The sequence below is a fragment of the Thunnus thynnus genome, chromosome 17 (genome assembly GCF_963924715.1).
Source record: "Thunnus thynnus chromosome 17, fThuThy2.1, whole genome shotgun sequence".
Taxonomy (NCBI): Eukaryota; Metazoa; Chordata; class Actinopteri; order Scombriformes; family Scombridae; genus Thunnus; species Thunnus thynnus.
The window spans coordinates 12,684,521-12,706,828 of record NC_089533.1 but is presented as its reverse complement, the minus strand read 5'-3'; the positions used below and the strand labels follow the sequence as shown (position 1 = coordinate 12,706,828).

General features: G+C 39.1%; 3 protein-coding genes across 4 annotated transcripts; 1 reads left to right on the top strand and 2 right to left on the bottom strand.

The window, feature by feature from the left end:
- Positions 1 to 121: 121 nt before the first annotated feature.
- On the bottom strand, positions 122 to 5,446 carry LOC137168382 (medium-chain acyl-CoA ligase ACSF2, mitochondrial-like). Its single transcript, XM_067570932.1, has 16 exons — positions 5,206 to 5,446; positions 4,226 to 4,421; positions 3,397 to 3,525; positions 3,074 to 3,127; positions 2,772 to 2,890; positions 2,450 to 2,612; positions 2,243 to 2,338; positions 2,010 to 2,161; positions 1,846 to 1,937; positions 1,664 to 1,740; positions 1,460 to 1,567; positions 1,226 to 1,377; positions 987 to 1,128; positions 682 to 792; positions 516 to 584; positions 122 to 401 (listed from the first exon to the last, which is right to left on the bottom strand). The coding sequence occupies exons 1-16, from the start codon at positions 5,325 to 5,327 to the stop codon at positions 351 to 353; spliced, it is 1,833 nt and encodes a 610-aa protein (XP_067427033.1). The 5' UTR covers positions 5,328 to 5,446; the 3' UTR covers positions 122 to 350.
- Positions 5,447 to 6,152: 706 nt separating this feature from the next.
- On the bottom strand, positions 6,153 to 16,135 carry slc16a5b (solute carrier family 16 member 5b). Of its 2 annotated transcripts, none has more exons than XM_067570510.1 (5): positions 15,646 to 16,134; positions 14,245 to 14,703; positions 12,316 to 12,456; positions 11,370 to 12,227; positions 6,153 to 7,285 (listed from the first exon to the last, which is right to left on the bottom strand). In XM_067570510.1, the coding sequence occupies exons 2-5, from the start codon at positions 14,669 to 14,671 to the stop codon at positions 7,023 to 7,025; spliced, it is 1,689 nt and encodes a 562-aa protein (XP_067426611.1). In that variant the 5' UTR covers positions 14,672 to 14,703; positions 15,646 to 16,134; the 3' UTR covers positions 6,153 to 7,022. The 2 variants fall into 2 exon arrangements, with proteins under 2 accessions (XP_067426611.1, XP_067426612.1); XM_067570511.1 differs by lacking the exon at positions 6,153 to 7,285 and adding an exon at positions 7,292 to 9,502 and having other exon boundaries at positions 15,646 to 16,135.
- Positions 16,136 to 16,943: 808 nt separating this feature from the next.
- On the top strand, positions 16,944 to 20,868 carry atp5pd (ATP synthase peripheral stalk subunit d). Its single transcript, XM_067570543.1, has 6 exons — positions 16,944 to 17,101; positions 17,544 to 17,682; positions 19,312 to 19,408; positions 19,567 to 19,638; positions 20,130 to 20,192; positions 20,479 to 20,868. Exons 2-6 carry the CDS (start codon positions 17,561 to 17,563, stop codon positions 20,608 to 20,610), a joined length of 486 nt encoding a protein of 161 aa, XP_067426644.1. The 5' UTR covers positions 16,944 to 17,101; positions 17,544 to 17,560; the 3' UTR covers positions 20,611 to 20,868.
- Positions 20,869 to 22,308: the final 1,440 nt, after the last annotated feature.

The following is a 22,308-nucleotide window of genomic DNA, read 5'->3' as shown; positions in this document are numbered from 1 at the left end:
TGGCCGTCATCGGTGGATGGAGTTTACTCCATGTCAATGACTAAACTAGAAAATTTTTAAGAAGTGGAATTTTTTGTCAAACTATTATTTCTAAGGTCAATAATGACTCTTCAAACCCAAAGATGATAGAGGGTCACTTTATTTTTATGTAAACATTTACACAAAGTTATAAGGAGTGAAGTATTTGTTTTGTCATACATCTGAAGTAAAAGAAAAGTGCAGGCGATTCAGCAGCCGATCAGTTATATTGTCCCATTTCAGCTCTTGGTAAAGAAATCTTTACTTTCCACTGCTCGGTTTCTGGCTTTCCTAGTACAGTAGGTGCATTTAAAATCCATCATTCCACAAAATTAAAGGCCCAATTTCTTCTCCATTGCTTCCTTTAATTTGTTCTTCTTGATCTAGAAAAAGACAAAATAGCAGCCATCTCAGTTCCAGTTTACATTAATCAAACATAAGTCATAACAGTCATGTTGATAGTTTAGATATATTGGTGTTGAGCAGAATTATCCTACCTTTCCAGATGCAGTCAGGGGGTAGCTGTCTACAAAGATCACATAGTGAGGGATCTTGAAGTGAGAAATCTAGGAAAAAAATAAAATAAAAGTCAGTTCACACAAACTGCTCTCTGAGTTTGGGTATGTTGAGCTTTTGGACATTTTCCCTGTCACCTTCTCTCACCTGGCCTTTGCAGAATGCTTTTATCTCCTCTGCACTGGAGGTTTGGCCCTCCTTCAGCCTGATGCAGGCACACACCTGCTCACCAAGCCTCTCATCTTTCACTCCAACCACCTGGGAAACAGACAGAAATAGAACATCTAGAATGAAGATTTACCACTGCAGCTCATTAATATACCATGAATTACTGTGTATTCTCATGAAATGCATGTATTTTACAACAAAGGTTCAGGTTGCCTCCTTTCTGACAACTGTTTTGAGACACCTTATACGTGTCTTTGCTGCCCTCCAGTGGCTCTGAGTCTCACCTGCACCTCCTGCACTTTGGGATGTGTGAAGAGAAACTGCTCTATCTCAGCAGGGTAGATGTTCTCCCCTCCTCGGATGATCATGTCTTTTATGCGTCCTTCAATGCGACAGTATCCCAAACTGTTCAGACTGGCTGTGTCCCTGTGTACAGAAAAATCACACAACATGCATTATGTGTACATCAATCCCTGCCCTCCCTACCTATCTACCTATACACATAGTGCATACAGTATCTTACCCAGTCCTGTACCAGCGGTCTTGGGAGATAGCCTCTCTGGTTTTGTCAGGATCATCCCAGTACCCATGCATCACACAACTGCCTCTGATCATCAGCTCTCCTGAGGCCCCCAAAGGGACCATCTCCCCTGTAGCGGGCTCAACCACTTTAGCCTACAGTAACACAGTCAAACTTTAAATCAAAGTGTTGTCATGGTGACATGTAGACAAAGCTGGTATGAAAAATAAGGCATACTTCAGTGTGGGGCATGATACATCCAACAGTATTTATCTTCAGCTCCTCAATGTCTTGTGGGAATCCCAAAAATGTAATAGGGCTATTCTCAGTGGTTCCGTAACATATCTGTAAAAACATTATAATTTTATTTGCTGTAGAATCTAATTATATATTTTTTAGTACAGCATTATTTGTAAAGGCAAAGGATATATAACTGCTCACTGTTATCTCTTTCATATTCATGTTTGTTTTCAGTTTTCTTATAATCTCAGCAGGGCACGGAGAACCTCCCATGATCCCTACAGCACAACAACACAAATACAGGGATGCCTCAAATACTGACTAAACACTGCACCAAGTTCAGTACAATATATTTATTATGTTTTAGTCTTAAATATTCTCACCAGCTTCAACTGATGACATATCATACTTTCGTAACTCCTGTTGGTTAACCATGTCGGTGAACATTGTGGGAGTGCCGTACACGATATTGCACCTCAAATAAAAAAAGATCCAGTCAATTAAAGTGCATAATATTGTATATTTGAAACTCATTTGGGTGCCCTACTTTTCACTCTGAATGGCTTCTAGGTTGGCTCGGCTGTCATAGCCAACGGAAGGGAAGACCAGTGTGATGCCATGCACTGCCATACTCATTCCTCCAAGCACAGAGCCGAAGCAGTGGTACATAGGTACAGGTACACACACCCGCACCTGAGGCTGACAGGAATATGAAAAAATAAGATTACCTTAATTTTACTTGTTTGTTTTCTTTAAATCAAGAGAGAAAGATGGACTTACTCTCAATCCATAACCCATTCGGAGACCCAGGAAGTAGGCATTATTTACAATATTGTGGTGAGAAAGAGTGGCTCCCTTTGGACTCCCAGTAGTCCCCTGGAACAAATAAACAAGCAACATGACTCGATCTGAATCAACATTGCATCATAATGCCACTAAAAGTAATAGAATGTGTGCCAATGTGACAGGTGCAATACTGAAGGTTACTGATGTGAACTGAATGTTGATGGGTTCATCAAACGACATCTTGCTCTGCAGATCCATCAGTTCTTTGTGGTGCCGACTCTCCCCTGCTTGAATCACATCCTCTACATGGAGCATCCCTGGCTGTCTGCTATCTGTTACAATCACCATGCGCAGGTCTGGCACCCTGGCAGGCAGAAAATAGGATCTTTATATCCTATCCAAAAAGCGTGAGTTGTGTGTCCTTTAAGCAATAATTACTGCCTCTTACTCTCATAATAGAGGAAAAACATATATAATCAGAGTATTATCTGAAAATTTGATATTTTAGATGGCTCAGTCATACCTGGAGCTCTTGATGGCGCCCACTGGTGTGGTGTCGATCTCTGGGCAGATCTCTCTCAGCATCTCACAGAAGTTTTGGGTTTTAAAGCGGGTAGGGCAGACCACTGCTTTACACTGGACCTGCACATGATATATTAGTTTTGTTGACTATATAGTTTTTCATGTGTGTGTGTGAGGATTATTTTTCTATGTTATCCTCAGCCACCAGTTGTCTAGATTGATATGCTTTTTGGATTTTACTTTAGTTCTGTTGTACAGTTCAGTTATGCAAGTTGACTAATGCACTGTGGCCCCAAGTCTCACCTTCTTTAGAGTGAACTCCACTTCCTTCACCTGATAGGCCGGGTTCAGTGACACCTACAAGGACAGTGTAAAGTCAACACCATTTATCCTAACCACATAGTTGTCATATGGCCTTACACACCATATTACATCATGCTGCATGGAGATTTCAATCATAAGGTAAATATAAGGGTTCAATGTCCTGCTCACTGACACTAGCCAGCTGGTTGTTTGGTTGCACAGGTGCTTAGATCCATCCAGTCGGCCAACTGTCTGTTTAACCAGTCCTACTGCACATGTAATTTTAAGGTTGAACACCAAATAACATGAGCTTCTTAACTAACCAGTATAATTCCAGCCTTGGCTGAAGCAAACTGGAAAAGGATCCATTCATATGTGTTGGGTCCCCAAACTCCCAGTCGTTCACCTCGCTTCAGGCCCAGAGCAAGGAGACCTGCAGCCACCTTGTCAACCTGCACCAAAATGAACATCACCAAAACATTAAACAATCCTCGTCTCCAGTAGTATAAATCATGGCATTCTACAATATAACTTTCTAGCTTTTTCGTTCTATCATTAGAGCTAGAAAGATATTTTTTCCACTGCATAAGTCCAATGATTTAGAGAAGCTTGTTAATAATTTCTGCTAAAGAGAACGTTATGTCCAGGCATACCACACATGATTTCACCAGGTGTCAAAGGGTAAAACTAATGTATTACCCTACAAAGCTAAAAGTCCCCTGTGGGACACAACTAAGGAGCAACATTTTACAAGCAAGTTGTTTGTTCAAAGGTCTAAGTTTCAGTTTTGCAAATGTTTTATGGGGAAGGAAGTGTGCTCAACACATTTGTCAGACCTCAAGGATACACAGTTTTGTTTGTTTACAAGAAAACTCCACATGGCATCTTTAACACTGAAATGGAAAGTACAAGCTGGTTCATTTTGGCAGTGATTTGATCTCACTAATTAGCTCCCACCCTTTGTCTCTTGAAATAGGAAACTGCAGTGTTTGGTTAAAAAATTAAAAACCTAGAGACTCTTGACTCTCAGCCACAGTATATACTGTATTCTATCTAAAATCATTTCAGTTTTCCTGGACAAGAGTTAAAGGGTTGATAGATCCTTGAAAGCTTGTGAAAGCAGAAACTAAAGGCTCAAAATTGGAGACTCACATCTTGCTGAAACTGTGCAAAGGTTTTCCGAACACCGTCCTGCAGGAAGGCCACAGCCTCACGGTCAGGCCAGCGCTGGGCAGCAGAGTCCAGGCTCTGACCTACAGTCATGGGGAGCAGAGAGAAGGAGGAGGTGCCGTGGACGTAGCTGCTGGTCAGAAATGGTTTGTGAGGAGGACTGTCCACATGGAGTGACCTGGAATACAGAGAACAATATTCAGCTAAATGTAGTTCTGTTAAATATAGTACATGAGCATTCTCATTTACTGCAGCTTTAAAGATTTTGAAGATAATTCCCATTGATAATTCACAATTACTCTGTGTCACAGAATATGTGAGGCCAGTGAACCTGAAATAAGACTTAAGGATAAGAGATAAAAACATCCACCATGCCAAGACAATCAGGCTCACTCCCAGTCTTAATGGCCAAGAAAAATCAGAGATTGAGCTGACTAATGCTAGCAAAAACATGATTTTGAAAAGCCATTGTTTGCATGCATTGAAAAACATGAACCTTAAAGCCAAAAAATTACATGGAAAAACACTGAGTTCAAATTATTGACAGACAGAATAGTCATAGTTAGCCATTGAATTAATGTGCACTAAAATGACCTGGCGACTGCTTTTTAAAATTCTTTGAAGTATGTTTTTTTGTCAGCTAGAATTTCAGAACTTTTTTGCAGTTTAATAATCATAATCATTGATAAATAACTCAAATATTGTTGTTACTGGGAGTTAATAACTATCCACTATCCAATTTTCTGGCCATTAATGATCAATGGTAAATGGTCACTTTGGAAAACCACTACAAAGACCATAGTTTTGGAAGATGTTATCTCTATAAATCCATTCTTTAAGCTTCTTAATCATTGCTGGAGAGCATCAGTAAATACTAACATTCCAACATACAGCAAATGACAAATGCATTTATTTGTATAGAATTCCCACAGGCCTTTGAGGGTCCCAAAGCATAAACTTACCGACACCACTGGAGCCAACTTGTGCTGCATGATTTCCATGTCTTGCTGCGTTGAAGTCCATCCACAGATCTGAGACTGTGAACACAGGACCTTAGCCATGAGGAAGAAATCAATGCTGACATTGGTCTGCAGAATAACACAGTCAATCTGTTTCAACTGGATCTAAATACAATCTGAATATACAGTACTTGGTTAGACGATACTGAGTCTGAACAGGCCCAGAGTGGGAAAATATGTGGTTTGTGACTTTATCACTGTGTAGGTAATCTTTAACTTCGACACACCCTCATTGGCTGAAAGATAAGCTATTTTGCCATTCAAGCTCATTTCAGCAGGTTTTTCAAGAAAATAGTATTATTCAATATTAATCAACAGTATATTGAGTTCAAATGTAGTTTTTATAGCAAAAATACACATTTTCTTCAATTTGTCAGTTTAATTAAATACATTTTATAGAGTAAATGCTGTACTATACCATTAGTCTGGTCTTACAGTTTTAAATATGTGTTGAAAGGTTATAGATTAATAGGTTTAATAGGTTTAATTGTTTTAAATGTATTCTCCTCCCTGATTTTCATGTCTTAAAAATGAATGTGTCTGCACTGAAACAGCAAGAGGCATGATGCTAATAACAAACAAGAGCCATAAAAAAGCTGGCCCTTCACTTCAATATATCAATTAAAGCATGACATTGCAGCCCACGGCCCTTCATCAGATTGCTGAGAAATTAATACAAAAATACTGCAGAGATAAACAGAGCAGGACACACGAGCCAAAGAATAATGCATCACCCAGGTCAGACTAACATTATTTTTGGTGGATTATATTATATTATGTGTGTATTATATTTCAATGGCAAGCAAAACAACAAAAGCATTTGCCCCAAATCTACAAGCTGCAGTAGGAACAAAATAACAGAAATAATCAAGTAATACTTGCAAGTTGTAATTGTCTTCTTTTATTCTTTTTGAAAAGGTATTAATATATTTTTTGTAATAATCTGCCGATATATTCAAAAGTCAAGTGGATTTGAAACTATTTTTTAATGAAAATATCATCATTTTACAAATACCTAACATGCAGAAGTTTAAAAAGGAGTCAAGGCATTTGCTTACTTTCCTCAACATACAAAGGACCTGTCTTATGGAGCATATGCAGCAATTTTTTTCAACAGATATGACAATGATAGGTAAATACTGACGGTTTGGAGATTTGCGTTTACGTTTACATACTGGACAAAATGCTGCTTAGAGTGATTGTAGCTTCACATGATAGAGCGTGCATTGCCCCCTACAGGTCACATATTGAGAAATGAGATCAGAACCAGAACACCCCTTATTACTATACTATAACAGGTTTTTTTGTTTTTTTTTATTAAAATACAAACCGAATATTCCAAATGTAAAACGCTGAGTAAGTTCAGAAATAATGTACACTTTGTTTAAAATACGAACATTTTATATATAACATGAAACTTGTTCATTTAAAATGACACTAATGTCATACACAGAAAAAATAAAATTAATGCATTTACAATGTAGAGTAATAATATAAAAGTAATAACACTTTAAAAGAATTGACACATTAGTCAACACTACGGAGCTCTACTTCATCTTTTACCATCAAAAACATTATTACAAAATGGTGAATACAAACTCCATACAGTTGTTGGTAATTCATTTACTTCAATACATTCATCAGACAATCAAAGGCCTCTGAGAGCGTGGCGAAATGTAAGTGTGACTTCTTAGAAAACCAAATTCAGATCCAAAATCTCAGCCCCAAGCTTTTATCAATAACAAATGTGTATATTTACATCACACACTGGTAACATACAATGTGTTTTCTGATTTTCTTCCTTTTGAGGCTACATGGCTGCACTGACAATCAGGGGCCAGGATTACAATAGGTTTCTGATAGAGATCTGATGGCGTCTTCATGCTCTTCTTCTTCTTCTCTGCTTCTCTCTTACCGTCCAGGAAGTAGAAGAACCCCATGAGAAAGACACTGGCAGAGGACACACACACGCTGCACGCATAGAAGACATACGAATACTGGCCTGTGCTGTCCACCAATACGCCTGAGAAATGCAAAAGGAGAATCAAAGGATGAATGGATGTAAAACTGATTACTTATACTTAACTGTTATTTTTCACATTGTTATCTTCCCACCAATTCACAAATACTAATGAAGTTCACTGACTTGGGAACATTTTGAGACATTGCGTGGGGGGAAAATGTAAGTTTCTTTCAAAAGCCTCTGCCTGTTAGATGTAATACAAAAGTTCAATGTTAAGTTATAGCAGGAAGACTGCTCGGCTGTAAAATATCATGCATTTGACTTCACGTTTGCCTTTAGGACTGAATGGAGCCTCTGTCACTGGAGATAGTACAATGAATGGCACAATAGCATATTCAGACATGTACCTGTAGTAGTACCTGGCAGTGGCAAAATATTATCATCCATTAGAGCTGTTTGTACCAGATGGTGATATGAGTCTAAAAGATTTTTTTAAATCTTTTTGACCTGACATGGGCATGAAACTAACACTGAAAGTACACTGCTACATGGAGAAGTGTCTCAACTATGAACAGGATGTTTTTCTTTTTGTGTTCCTCTATGAAATCATCAAAAATCTCTTGTGTTACATTTGAAATGATCTAGTTCTAGTTAGTTAGTTAGTTAGTTACAGTATATTCTGTAAGCTAAGGATGAAATGTTTCAAACTTATTTTGGTATGGCTTTAATGAAGTCAGTATGCACATGCAACTTGATTCTCCGGTTGAAGTAGCATTTTTAGTAGTACTTTTAAGTCAGTCAGAAACCATTAAACACATACTGTAAGTGCATTTGTTCTGTGTGTTTTTGCAGATAAAACAAGCTACTTCACACTTGTGGATTTACTCTCAGTGTATCTAAGGATTATGGCAACAGACTGGATGGACTGTGTTCAAATCCTCCCTACTTTTTATCACTTCTGTTCATTCATTGTTTAAATTTAACCTGTAAGTGTCCATTTTGTAAATTAAAAAAAATAGTAATAATAATGTTAGAGTGCAACTAAGTTTATCATTATTGTATGACCACAACCTGATTTCTGTAATGCAGAGTGCTTACTACTCATCTGTGGCAGTAACTGATCTTCATCTCATCTTTTTTTTTACAATTGCATAAGCAAAATTTTACAATTGCATAAGCAAAATTTTGAAAACTGGACCCATTTTGTCAAAACACTACACGCAATTCACACAACCACACACACAAGTAGCAGAACACCTCAGTTCTTTTGCAAAATTAAACACTTCACTCAAAACTATACAATAATTCATAAAAACCCAATTTTGTCACTTTCTGGCTCACATGGTTCATACAATCTGATTCTGTTCAAACCAGTTACACACTTTCTACTTTTCTAACACTATAGTCTGGGTTTGAGTTTTTTCAGAGATATTGTTAGAGTAAAGTACATGAATATATTGACCAAACACAACACACAAGACCAGTACTGCACACTGATGAAAATATTTATTTCTCTCCACATTGTAAAATCAGTCAATACATCCATTTCCAAAGGTTGCATTTTGCACTGAAAATCAGTACAGAACATATTCTAAATATAATATAGTACATAAACACAGTAAAAACATTTGTGGAGACAGAAAAGAAAGCATGAATTTAAAAAAAACCCTAAGCATCATCTCTTCACCTAGCTGGATCTGGTCATAGCACTTCGTCCACATCACAGGCTATGTCCTCTCTTGCAAGACAGCGAGGGAAGAATCTTCTTGAATGACAGACCCTGCATCAATGTGGTCACAGACCTCCTCCATAGCTTAAATGATTGGTATCCTAACATAAGGCTGGAGATTAAACCTTCCACTGCCATGCTGAAAAAAAACTCCTCAATGGGGTTAAAGAAGGGAGAGTGGATGCTGATAAAACCAGTTTTGGACCAGAGCAGATCAGTGGAAAGATACATTGTCCCAGATGACAATATTTTATCTGCTCTGCATCCATTTGGTCTTCTGCTGTGACAATGTTGCGTAGTCTGTCTAAAAATTTGAGTATGTGGGCCGTGTTGTAAGGACTTAAGTTGGCATGGCGGTGGAAGACCCCATTCTGCGTGATTGCAACACACATTGTGATGTTACCAACACGTTGGCCCGGGACATTCAAAATAGCTCGGTGGCCAATGATATTTCTCTCTGGTCGTCTTACTTTTGTCAGGTTAAACCCAGCCTCATCTTTGGAGATTAATTCATGCAGGATCGCATTAACATCCATTGCCAAAACTCTCTGAAAAAAGACAACATTGTGTTGTTCAATGTAGGCCTACAATAAATTTACATGCAAAAAGGTTCTGTGTGCTGTGCACAATACTGAAGAGGACATTACTTACCTCCACATATTCATGCCGCGGGTCTTTTATTCTCAGAATTTCTTTCAAATGGCACTCAGTAGAGATGTTTCTGTATGTGATATTTTTAAGGATTCGCCTCAGAGCTAATAGAGAGACCTGATGGACACTATTGAAAACTGTGTGGTCACTGAGGATGTTTGTTTGAATTTCTCTGAGGCGTATCGCATTATTGGCCAAAACCATGTTCACAATGGCTCTTTCTTGTTCATCTGAGAATATGGGCCCCCTTCATATTTGACGTTCTCCACCCTAAATCCTATGTAGACCAATGAAAATACATGTAATCATGTGCTGTCCTCCCTAAGGGCCACAGCGAGGACACTTGGCTGGAACTGAAAAGCAAGAGTCAGCAGTAGCGGCTGACTCACTACTGAGTGTAGCTCAGAGAGTCAGTTTTTCTGCTCAATACCTAGCCAGGAGAAAAGAAGGAACAGCACATTACAGTTTTTTTTATGATTGCTCACACCCTAAAATTAAAAATAACACAGAGTTAGTGAAACCTGATACTCAAAACCTCAGTCCACATCTGCACAATTATAAGCACATTTGCAGGCTCACATGTTTTGCAAAACTCTACACATAGTGTTTTGCAAAGCACTAAACACACCTCTCTACATTAGACACAGAAATCTAACATGATGTCACATCTTTGCCATTTCAAGGGACTGCCTTTCAAAATACCACACCTATGAACCAATTGATCAAACATGGCCATCAAGTGTACAGACACTAAGGTGCTTGATTGTAAACTCAACAATCAGGCGTAAGCACTATAAAAAGGCAACAGGTGAGTGTACCTGTTTTCAACAAAAATGGACAGCAAAGTCGTAGTAAGAGGAAGAGGAAGAGAGAGAGTGAGGATAAGAGGGGGAGCCCATGGAGGAAGAGGGGTAGAGAGAGGAAGAGGGAGAGGAAGAGGAAGAGGAAGAGGTAGACGTAGACCTGGAGGAGGACGTGGATAAAGAAGAGGAGGACCAAATTTATCAGATGAGATTCGAGCAACATTAGTTGACCATGTTGTAAGCCATAGAGAGAGAGAGAGTTCAGTCCAACCTCAGCAGATACACTGTTGCAACAGTAATTCGGACATTTCGACAAGAGCACAGGTTGAAAAACAACTCCACTGTCTAAAGTAAAATCAGTACAATGTAGCCTGCTATATGCACTACATCAGTACTTTTGTTACCCATTCACTGCATTCCATGTTTGAAACAATGCCTTGTGCGCTGTCCTGTGAAATTTTACATGTATTTTGATTGGTCTACATAGAATTGAGGGTCGAGAACATCAAGGATGGCCCATGATGAGCTGTACTGTTCTTGTTCTATTAAAGGTCCAATAAATGACACTGAGCCTCACTGGATGTCAGCAAACAATTATTCGGTATGCAAAGATATAGTGGAGTAATGGCAAGCAGAGCAGTGAATGAAGTCACACTCCCTCTGTGTGTGTTGTTATCCAAGCTTCTCTGTTCTTTGTTTTGGTTGGCGCATCATTTCAAATATTCCAGTTTTGTTGAGGCTACTTCTTTACCTCATTTCAAATACTACTGTATACACTGAGTTGCATCATTTTTGTTGTTACCATTACTGATTGTGTAATCTGTCTGACTGATTTTGATTGAGACATTTTTATTTTTTGTAAAAGCATGTAATTATACATTGGAGATGCTGTGAGATAAATGATGAACATAGCATACCAGTGTGTGTGTGTGTTTGTGTGTTGGTGTGTGTGTGTGTGTACCTGCTAGAGGTGGCCCAATAAGCAGCGTTCCACTCTCCAACATGCACAGGAGTCCGAGGGCTGAGGGGAAGCGGCTCATCTCCACCGTGTCCATCAGCACAGTGTAGAGAAGCGAGCCTGCCACGCTCATGGACAGGCCGAAGATCATCACGTATACCAGGAGAACTTCGAAGGAGGCCGACACTCCACAGATGCAGTTACTCAGCCCGTTTAGAAGCACAGCACCAGCAAACACGTACACAAAACTGCTGCTGCCTCTGAAGCGTGGCAGCCCCAGGACGAGGGCAGCAATAGGTCGCACAGCGATGTTCACCAGGCCCATGACAGACATCAAGAGGGCAGCACGGTCTAGCTCCATGTTATTGTGAGTAGCATAAGGCACCAGATAGACCAGAGGCACCACACAGCCCAGCATCATCCAGGTCACACCGACTGCAAAAGCTCGGTATCGAGCATTACTCACTAGAAGGTCAAAGGCCATATGTCTGTGCAGAAATGCTAAAAAGCCACAGAGAACAGTCTTTATATGGTCTTTCAGGCCTTTTCTCTCCTGCTGCAAAGGGAAGTCATTTGGTTTATCCAGAACCTGAGAGTGTCTGGGTTTGTTTGGTCCCAATGGGGGGCCAAGGGGTCTCATCACTGCCCCACAAACACAGCAGTTTAGCAGCACCCCGCCCAGAATCAGGAAGCTGCCACGCCAGCCAAACCAACTGAGCAGGATGTTGGCTATTAGGGGTAAACTGCTCAGGCCCAGAGCTGTGCCGGTGGATGACAAGGCGTTAGCGAAGACACGGCGGCGCACAAAGTAATGACCCATGATAGTCACTGATGGCTGGAAAGACAGGCAAAAGCCCAGCCCTGAGGAAGAGAGGACAGAGAGTCTGATGACCCTGGATATTGCTATAACAATGGAAGTGTGCGTTTGTGGATGTGTGCAGCGTCTGACCTGTGATGCCGCTTGTGACGTAAATATCAGTAATGGTCCTGGCGAGAGCAGACACCGCCATGCCAAGTCCACTCAAGAGTCCACCCACCATCACTGTGACCCGGCAGCCAAAACGTTCCACCAACATGCTGCATAAAGGACCTGAGGAGAAATGGAGAGAAAATGTTTCATATATTTCCCAAATACATCTGCCATCTTTTGGCCCATCCCACATGGATTTATATGACTTTACAAAAAATCTATAGTATATTTAGTACGACTTTTTACTTTGTACAGGAAAAGAAACAGCTTCCAACTGTGCTGACCATACTGTGGAGTCTAAACTAAAATCTAAAATCCAAAAAAATAAATCTGCTCTCTTCTTCAGCTTCCCATACATCTTCCTCCAAATATATTGATTATTTCAAAGTCTCTTTTTCAAACAACCATTTCAGTCATTTGAATAATCCATATCTATCAATCATTCCCATCTTTTATAAAACTAAATAAAAGTTTGCACCTATTCTGGTAGAAAGGCCAGTAAAACAAACAGAAAACGCTCTTTTTCCCCGAATCACACACTGTTTCCTTCCAAACCACTGTACCCATTGTTTCGTATAAAGTGACAATATGCTAAATGTATTCTGATTTTATTTTTTTTCTGAACAGATTATAAGGTGATTTTCGATAAAGTAATATTTAATTTTAAAATAAGTATGCATCTTTTCAAATACAAATCGATAGGCTCACATTCACAGAAAGCTACCCAGTAAAACAATGTTCTTATTTGCACAACAAATAAGCATGATTTGCATCGATTCATTATTTTTGAGCAGTGAAATTAGGCTACACAAAAAAGGACCAAAACCGGGGCCAAATTAATTTCCTCTTATCTGTGATGTATTCTCTGAAACACAAAACCACTGGTGTTATCTGCTTTCTTCTCTTGCCAGGATGCAGAAAATTGCCAAAATGTGCAAAAATAATGATATAAATCCAATTCCTGAATCATCAAACCTTACTAACGCCAATTACATTACTTAAGCACAGACTGATCAAATAAAGTCGACATCTAAATCCGCTTAGTTGGCTTTCCAGCTCTTTGATGTCTCGTCATCATTCTGGTTCTTTTTTCCACCATGATAAAACAAATTACAACCTGTCAACTGCATGTATTTACATGTAGAGGATGAAATCCCTTCATTTTCAACACTTGACATGCTTAAGGACAAACACTTGATATTTATGTGAACTCCTGATTAGGCTGTATGAATAACAAAATCATCATTTAATTTCAAGTGTAGGCGTTACCGCCTCTAGGGGCCACTAAGGGAGCTTTAGTCTTGTAGTCTTGTTTACTGTAATTCTGCATATTTACCACATTGAACTTGCTCTCTAAAAAAATATCCAGAACCAATATTTAAACTTTGATAGCTGGGGCAGAGTCCAAAGTCATTGTTTATGTTGACAAACTGAATTTATGGAATAAAAAATTATTATATAACAATTACTGTACTAACAGACAATTCCTATTTTCTTCATGTGTTGCTGTCAGGTGAGGTCCTGTCAGTAGAGGGAGAGGAAAGCAGACGAAAGACAAATAAACTCTCCTGCACAAGAACAATGGGCTCTGACGCTGAACTCATCTGACTCATTAATGCCTCTCTCAAAAAGGCTGTACAAGGGCCAAGAAGTCTTTAGCGCTTGTGTTATTCCCACAAAGTTGGTACAAATTATAAGAATTTACAAGACAAATTGTCCTCTATGCACTTGTGTGCATGTGTTGTTGCATGTGTAAAGTTCTCAGAGTGGAAAGATAAAAGTGAAAAGTATCAAGTAATCACACACACATTTCAGGCATGTACACCCACATGTTTAGTTTGTGTGTGTTTGTGCGTGCGTGTATGTGTGCATGTGTGTGTGTGCGTGTGGGTGTAATAGCAGTCCTACCCCCAGCATGCAGCACAGCCGTCATGATAGCCGGCACCCATGAGGTTTCTGTGTTGCTGGCATCAAATTCTGTTTGAAGGTCTGTGTAGAAGATGCCAATGCATGAAGGGAAGGCCAGCGTTAGAGCCAGAACCAACATAGTGGCTACCAGCACCACCCAGCCCCAACCTCCATCGGGTGCCCCCAGATGGCTGCGCTGAGCGAGGCCACCCACCTGCCGAGCAGTGGGACAAGAGGTAGACTCCTGCTCATCTTCTTCGTTTTGCTCTTCTGAATCACTGTGTTGCAGTCCAGACTCTGGACTCCACTTCTCTGCTTCCTTGACACACTGAGCAGCATTTCTGCCTTCCCTCCGGTGTAAAGCATTATCCTTTTGACTGTGTCTTGGGGCTGGTGTCTGGTTCTGGTCCTCCACTGCCTGAGTCATTCTGCCCGGTGCTGCTGTTAATACTGTTTCCTCTGTTTGGAGATAAGACAGAGGGAGGGCCGTAGACAGGATTTTAAAAATACCAAGGTCGTAAAGTAACAAAATTTTCATATTGTTGTGTTTTGCACCTCAGGGCCACTGTATGAAAACAGAAATAATACTACAGGCTATGTACAGGATGGTATACATGTGTTATTTTAATATGTAAACTGGTGAAACAAGATGGTGTGATAGTTGATGTAAGGCAAACTAACAATTTCTATGGTCTGGCGAGCATTCAGAGAGCATTAATTGTCTTTATATAAATCAACTATGACAACAAATGAAAGGAAGCAGCAGGTTTGTGATCTAATTCCAGATACTTTGCTCTTTCTGCGCAGTTGTTAAATAACCAAAAGACAAAAACTTGTTGTATCACAGTGTTGCATCAGCACTAAACAAAATCCCATCAAACTGTAAATAATGGAGCGCAAATTAGATATCTTGTCCTCAATTATCAGATTGACAGAATGACACAACAGCATGCCATCAGGGTTTAATCAAAGTATACAGTGATTGTAAGACCTCCAAATCTAGCCCACACTTTGGTTGTAAATCTATTACATGAGGACAATTTCATCCTAGCACATTTATCTCCATGGTAACTGTGTAAATTTCCCCTCCCTTTAATATCCTGAGGAAATTAGGCAAAACAAATGTTATGGCTGGGAACTGTACCTATAAATGCAACAACATCTTATGTCAGAGCAGTATTTTAAAGTCATTCACACACAGGAAAATGTAGAAAAGGCTGTGACATAAACAAATGTGAAAAAAAATACTTTGGACAGTGCACATAATTTTCTAATTTTCTTTTCTTCTTCTGTCCCACTAAACTAACCTATAAAAAGTATTTGACTGTTAGCCCTTTCATCACATTTGAAACGGCAGTAAATTTTAGAGAAGAAGTTCTCTCTGTGTCTCTTTCATCTTACCTTTTGGCTCTCTTTTCGTGGTCCTATTCTTTCACTCCTCGTATTAAAGCGCATCTCAGCGGGATCAACAGCTTTCTCTGACATGTACCTGAACCTCTCACCGTGCTGAGTGACCTTACACTGCTCACTTACTGGGCAGCCAGCTGCGTCAATTTAGGAACTGACAGTAAACGTTACACCGGATGTAATTTTCCAAATAAAACTGCACTTGTCACGAGCACTTGCAGAAACGCAGTCATGCCATTTTTAGTTTTATTTCGAAACTGTTGATCGGTCTTGACACTTAACTTGACTTTTCCGGCTGCTGCTATTGCGTCTGTGAAGAGAAGGGTTTTTAATAGGAGGGAACTCGTGACAGAGTTGTGGTCGTGCAAACCCAGCCCACAACACATCATGTGGAATATTATACTGACGATTATAGTTTGTCTCTGTCGCTTTGGTACATTTCTCATCCTTAACATTTGCAAAACAGTAAGTGCATTTCTTGAAATGATTCTTACAAACAGCATCATACAATGGATTACCTGCAAAAGCCTGTAACTTGCTCAAAAATCCTCAGTTCATGTCTCAAAATAAATATTTATGTCAATGAACATGTCAGTGCCATCAGAAAGACAAGTCCTTGTGCCATTGTTTACAAACATGATAGTCAAACTGTCAATCAGTGTACTCTAAGTGTGTGTGTGTATATACATATGTATATACACGCACACACACACACACACACACACACACACACACACACACAGACTACTTCTTTAGGTACACCTGTGCAATATAATGCAATCAAATACAAAAATACAACAGCTCTGCCATATATTCTACATTTGCAAAGCAAATTTTCAGTTTTTGTTGACGTTGCCAGAAAGGTGATAATTCTACTTTATGTTTATTACTGAGGTCATGGTGGGTGGTGGTGGAGGTGTACTGGAGTGCATTATATTGAATGATGTTTCTAATATTTTGTCCTCTCCATTAACTTACATGAGGAGGGCAAAATATTGGGAACAATACACCATCTACAATCTTGATTTTTCTGGCTTTATAAAATGTGGGAGGGTTGCCATTTAGTCCTTCTTTACAATTTATAAATGATATTAATGCTATCATGTCTGCATTGTCCCTGGTTTGACCATTTTAATGGAGTGTTGCAGTTCTCTGTATTGACCACTGGAGGGCAGTAAACACTCACTCTATGGTCAACACAGAGTCCATACATAAATACAGGTACATTTACGGTGAAACTGGTCTCGAGCTGTTTACTGTTAACTGTTTACTGTTTAAAGTTAAAAGCCAGTGGATGAGACTGATGAAACAGAATATGTGTGTAATTATATGATAAACTGTAAGCTCACATCACCTCATCAGTTTAGTGGCAGGATATTTTGGCTGTTAAATTAGCTCACTTCCGTTTCCCGTCAGCCGGCAGCTTGGAGAAGTTTGTATCCCATTGACGGTATGTTGACAAGTTGCTCAAATGTTAAATGTTATTTAAAAACATGCTTTAAGCAGATTGTTTTGATAATGTGTCCGATTGATTTAAAGAAATGTTATAAAAATACACCAATTTTGAACTGCTGTTTAATATTCTGTTTGTCTGCGGTGTTGTTCTGGCTTTGCTAGCTTTGATAGCTGTGTTTGCTAACTGGATACTTGTTAAAAGTCTGTAAAATAATGCAGTTTGATGCGTTTGTTTGTTATTCATCAAAGCAAGGTAACGACTCAGGGCCATAAATCAGAGTATATGTAATAAAAGAATGACAAGAATGACTGAGTCAAATGGGGACAACAAACGGTTCTTCAGGCCAAATTGAATTTATAAAGGGAAGGTATTGGGAGTAGCAAAGCTATTAACTTCGTTTACAAGCAACTAAAGTGCCAATCCGGTCTTTCTTTAGATAACACGCCCTGAAACATGGCTGGGAGACGAACTACACTCAAGGCCATTGACTGGTTGGCTTTTGCAGAGAGGGTGCCGCCCAACCAGAGGACCATGTTCAACAACTTGAAGACACGCAGTGATGCTATTTCAGCAAAGTTAGTATTCCCAGTTGCAGTATATGGCATTCCCAACATATGTCATGTAACCATATAAAATCCTAATCTGGGTTTACCCTCAAGAGTGTAACAGTCAAATCAATTTTATTTGTAGAGCACCTTTCATACACAACGGTAGTTCAAGGTGCTTAAAGGAAGAGGGGAAACGATAAAGATCCTTTAATATATTTAACATTGCAGTCAACAACCTTCTTCTGGTATATTATCAGGTGTATTAGGTGTATTACTTATACCTGAAAAAGGTTCTTGGCTGAAACGTTGTATATATTAAAGGATCTTTGTTGAGCAAGTGAAGACAGTGTGCGAGCGTCCTTTCTTCCTTTGAGTACGTGTCTACTGCACCAACTCACCTGTCACAAAGACTACGCAGTTGTGTAAGAGATTTTTTTGAATTTCCAGGTGCTCAACATCAGCATAAAAGTAATTGATCAACATGAAAAAATCGTTTTCGAAGCAAAGCTTAAAAATACAGAAATACAACAACTAAAAATGAACACTAAATAAGCACACACATATGAGAACATTTTAAATAAATATAAAATAAAAATGATAAAAAATTGAAAAAACAGTTGTCCAGCCACACATAGTTAGTTAAGAAATTGGCTAGTCATAGGCCTTGAGAAAACAGAAAGATTTTAAGTTTTCTTTTAAACATGGAAACAGTAGAGACTGATCTCAGGTCATCTGGTAGTTTGTTCCAGACAGCAGGACCACCAGTTGACCTGAGAGGTCTGCTTGGACTGTAGTCAGTGATCAGGTCAGCCAAACCATTAAGTGCTTTATAGACTATCAGCAGAATTTTGAAGTAGACTCTGTGCTGTGCTGGGAGCCAGTGAAGAGATTAAAGAACTGGTGTAATATGTTCATATTTGTGTGTTTGTGTAAGGACTCTGACTGCTGCCTTCTGAATGAGCTGCACCCTTGAGATTGTGTGTTGTAGTCCAGCATAAAGAGCATTACAGTAGTCCAATCTGCTAAAAATGATTGCATAGATCAGTTTTTCAGAATCTGCTTGAGATATGAACATTGGTTCTTCATCAACATACTCTATTTTAGCATGACAATTTCACTTCTAAATATAACATTCAGTACATTTTTTTAATGCAGATTTAGAAGATATTATATAAAATAGTATGCTGGTGTAGTTGAGGCGCGTCTGTTTGTGTGAATGAGGCACAGATTCTAAAGCACTTAAATAAAAATAATTTAACATTTATACTCCTTTGAGCAAGATGGTGCAGTGGGTGGCACTGTCACCTCAAAGTAAGAAGCTCCCAGGTTCAAACCAACCAGCACTGAACTGCAGGGTGCAGTGACACGGTGGTTAAGTTAATGGCAACTCTAAAGTGCCTCTAGGTGTGCGTGCGTGCGTGTGTGTGTGTGTAAAGTAATGATGGTTGTCTGTCTTTACGAGCGTGTGGCGACCTGTCCAGGGTGTACCCCGCCTGTTGACAGTGTGAGCAAAATATAGGTGTGTGTGTGTAGACATTTAATAGATAAATGGTCACGCTTTTGATAATGATATCATCATTATAACCAGGATTTCTAGTCAAACCACTGCTAACAGTAAATTAAGGTGTTTGTAACTAGGTGGATCTGTCTTCACAGGCTCACCTCCTTACCAGAGAAACCTGCCACCATTGACTGGAGCTACTACAGATCTGCTATAGCCAAGGCAGGCATGGTGGATGAGTTTGAAAAAAAGGTTAGAAAACTGATTTCGTCTAACAGTAGTGTGATTCTTGAAAATTATTCGGATTTTCTGATTATCACTAATAGTAACAGTAATTGATGTGAGACCTTAATAACAGCATATACAGTATTTTATTGTCGTCATATATCGTGTGAACTTTGTTTTCCCAGTTCAACGCCCTGACGGTTCCTGAGCCTGTAGACACTCAGACAAATCTGATCAATGCTCAGGAGGCAGAAGCGGTGAGTGTCACTGTGTTTAGATGATGGATGGATGCTTCCACGTGTCCCAACATGTGCACAAGCACACGGGATAGATGAGATTTAAGCTTCCAATTTGATATTTACATTTATGTAGTTTTGTAGTGATGGCAGTTTGTCTAACAGCAGGAGTGTTCATTGGACACACTTAACTCATTGTGCTTTCCATCTACATGCACATTAAAATAATCAGTGTGAATATGATGAGAAACAACTCTTTCAGTGAAAATATACCGTATTGCAAAAGAATTAAACCTACAAACACAAGCAGTCACAAATAATGAACCATAGGTTGGTGCATTTGTTTCACACTTTCTTTCGATTTTTGTTCATTGTTCAAATGTGCAGCAAGGTCACATGTGTCTACTTTATCGGCCACTGATTTTTGTAGAGTACACAGACTATAGTACTGTATCAAAACTCCTTGCAAATGTTCCTTTTTTAATTGCTTTTCATTTGTCTTTGTCTTTCAGAACACAACAGCCACCGCCTACATCGAAGCATCCAAAGCTCGAATCATCCAATATGAAAAAGAGGTGTGAATTATATGTTTTTAAAAAATAGCCAAAAACAAAGTAAAAAAAACTAAATGACCTTATTTGCTTAAGTAAAAGGGAAATGAAATGAAATGAAATGTAATAATGAAAGTAATATAGTGAAATAGTCTAAATGCATAGTAAATTGTTATTTACGATCTAACGGTCCCAAAACTGAAATTGTCCCAGGAGTAAATCTGATTCCGCCACCTTCTTCATGTACCGGGTTGTGCTGGAAACACTTGATCACCTCTTCTGTCCTGATCCTCTGCTCTTCTTTCCTCAGCTGGAGAAATTCAGGAACATGATTCCCTTTGACCAGATGACCATCGAAGACCTGAACGAGACTTTCCCAGAAACAAAGCTGGACAAAGAGAAAAATCCTTACTGGCCACACAAACCCATCGCTGAACTGTAAATGTGAAACTCTAATCATATTCTATGTCATGTGTTTCCCCCTGAGGGAAACCTGTACAGCATGTGTATAAAAGTCTTAATTTGTCCATTCAAGAGTTTGTAAAGTGATTTGAAATATGTTGTTTTTTTTTCCACTGTAAGAACTGTATGAATGAAGTGTTAAAAAAAAGAAAATGAAATGTCACATATTTGTTTTGTTTCTTCTCTGTAAGACTTACATGATTCCTCAAAGTAAATAATGAAAAGATGGTGAAACTTTCTTGCTGTGTGTGATCAGTATGGGTGAAGGGTCGTCCATGTTCACAGACCCCCATTATAAACAACCTCACAGATCCCTCTCAGGCAAACAACTGTTATTTTATTACTGGATTTCTTCCCAGGCGTCATGAACTGAACTTGATCTGTTGGACCATGTTTTCTTTCTAAATTTGGTATGAAATATCCTCCAACACTCACTGAAAATCCAACCCTTGTGGACACAATGATGAGTTTTTAAGTACACGCTCGGCCAAAATCAGTCTCACAAGAAGACAGACTATAGTTTACTTCTCTCGAGGGGTCAGTGTTGTCTTTGGGAACCCTCAATGACTTGTCTTTGTCAGTTTTCTGCATCAGCAGGGGAGAATCGCTCTTCTCTTTGTATATTTGCTCATGTCTGCAGGTAGGCACGGCCTCACAAACACTTTAATTGATACCTTATTGTATCAGATAGTTTCACAGTAACATTCAGCTACTTCAAGTTATGCATCAATGCGAGGACAGCATGTCTGCAAGTACAAATCTCACCACTCCAGCCCTTTTATTATGCAGTGTCAGTCTTGTTCAGGCTTTGTTATGACTACAGCATAAATCTACATTTCACCACAGCTGGAAATATGAGAGGTCTCTCTGGGATAGGAGAGAGACCTAAAACATAAAGTTTGCTTTCTGTGCTCTCACTGCACCATTATTATGGCTTTGGTTTGTGGGCTAATGCTGTACATAACTTGGTCCATCAGTGCAGACATGACGGTGATAACGGTAGAAGAATGTACACTGGCCTCTGCGTTGTCATTGTCTAAGGATTTACCATATGCAGCAGTAGCACGATATATTGAGACTCTTCCTGTGGGGGGCAGCATCTCTCTAATAAAGCGGGATCTGTGTTTCCACTTTACATGGGAATGTGATATTTATTCATTGCTGTCATATAATTTCAAAATACATGAATTTGATCCAGTGTTTTCCTGAGAATTTTTTGGATTTTGCTGCATTTTTAAAAAGTGGCAAACCTTCAACAAATTCAGGCACAAGTCAGTCGTAAGATAAAAGGAGGAATTCGTAGATGTTCATTTGATTTTGGGTGAAAGCATCAGTGACGACAAATCACTTGATGCTTTACATCACACCAACTGTTTTGCAACCCACATTACTGTGTTTAAGAAATCTGGGTGTAGCACACTGTTGAAACTTGCTTGAGTTACATAATCATTCACATTTAACATCAAGCCTGCATCAATTTTCAGTTTAAGAATTTTTTTTTTATTGTGATATAACACGAAGTTCAGGTTTATTGTCATTTTAGCCACACACAAAAAAAAAAAGCTGCTGAGATGAAATAATATATTCTGGCTTCAAATGAGTCTGTGCTTAAACTGCAGTATCATACAAGGATAATAACACTGATAGATATTAATCTAGATGTTCATTGTGATAGATT

Bases quoted from the DNA above. Each gene is read 5' to 3' on its own strand.
- LOC137168382 (XM_067570932.1), bottom strand. From the start codon at position 5,327: ATGTCAGCATTGATTTCTTCCTCATGGCTAAGGTCCTGTGTTCACAGT. The intron at 2,891-3,073 runs GTGAGACTTGGG...TATCATGTGCAG, and splicing joins TGGAGTTCACTCTAAAGAAG to GTCCAGTGTAAAGCAGTGGT. The intron at 793-986 runs GTGAGACTCAGA...TCTGTTTCCCAG, and splicing joins CCAAAGTGCAGGAGGTGCAG to GTGGTTGGAGTGAAAGATGA.
- slc16a5b (XM_067570510.1), bottom strand. From the start codon at position 14,671: ATGACTCAGGCAGTGGAGGACCAGAACCAGACACCAGCCCCAAGACAC. The intron at 12,457-14,244 runs GTAGGACTGCTA...ATTTCTCCTCAG, and splicing joins GGCTGTGCTGCATGCTGGGG to GTCCTTTATGCAGCATGTTG. The intron at 7,286-11,369 runs GTACACACACAC...TGCATTTCTCAG, and splicing joins TATTGGGCCACCTCTAGCAG to GCGTATTGGTGGACAGCACA.
- atp5pd (XM_067570543.1), top strand. From the start codon at position 17,561: ATGGCTGGGAGACGAACTACACTCAAGGCCATTGACTGGTTGGCTTTT. The intron at 17,683-19,311 runs GTTAGTATTCCC...CTGTCTTCACAG, and splicing joins AGTGATGCTATTTCAGCAAA to GCTCACCTCCTTACCAGAGA. The intron at 20,193-20,478 runs GTGTGAATTATA...TTCTTTCCTCAG, and splicing joins TCATCCAATATGAAAAAGAG to CTGGAGAAATTCAGGAACAT.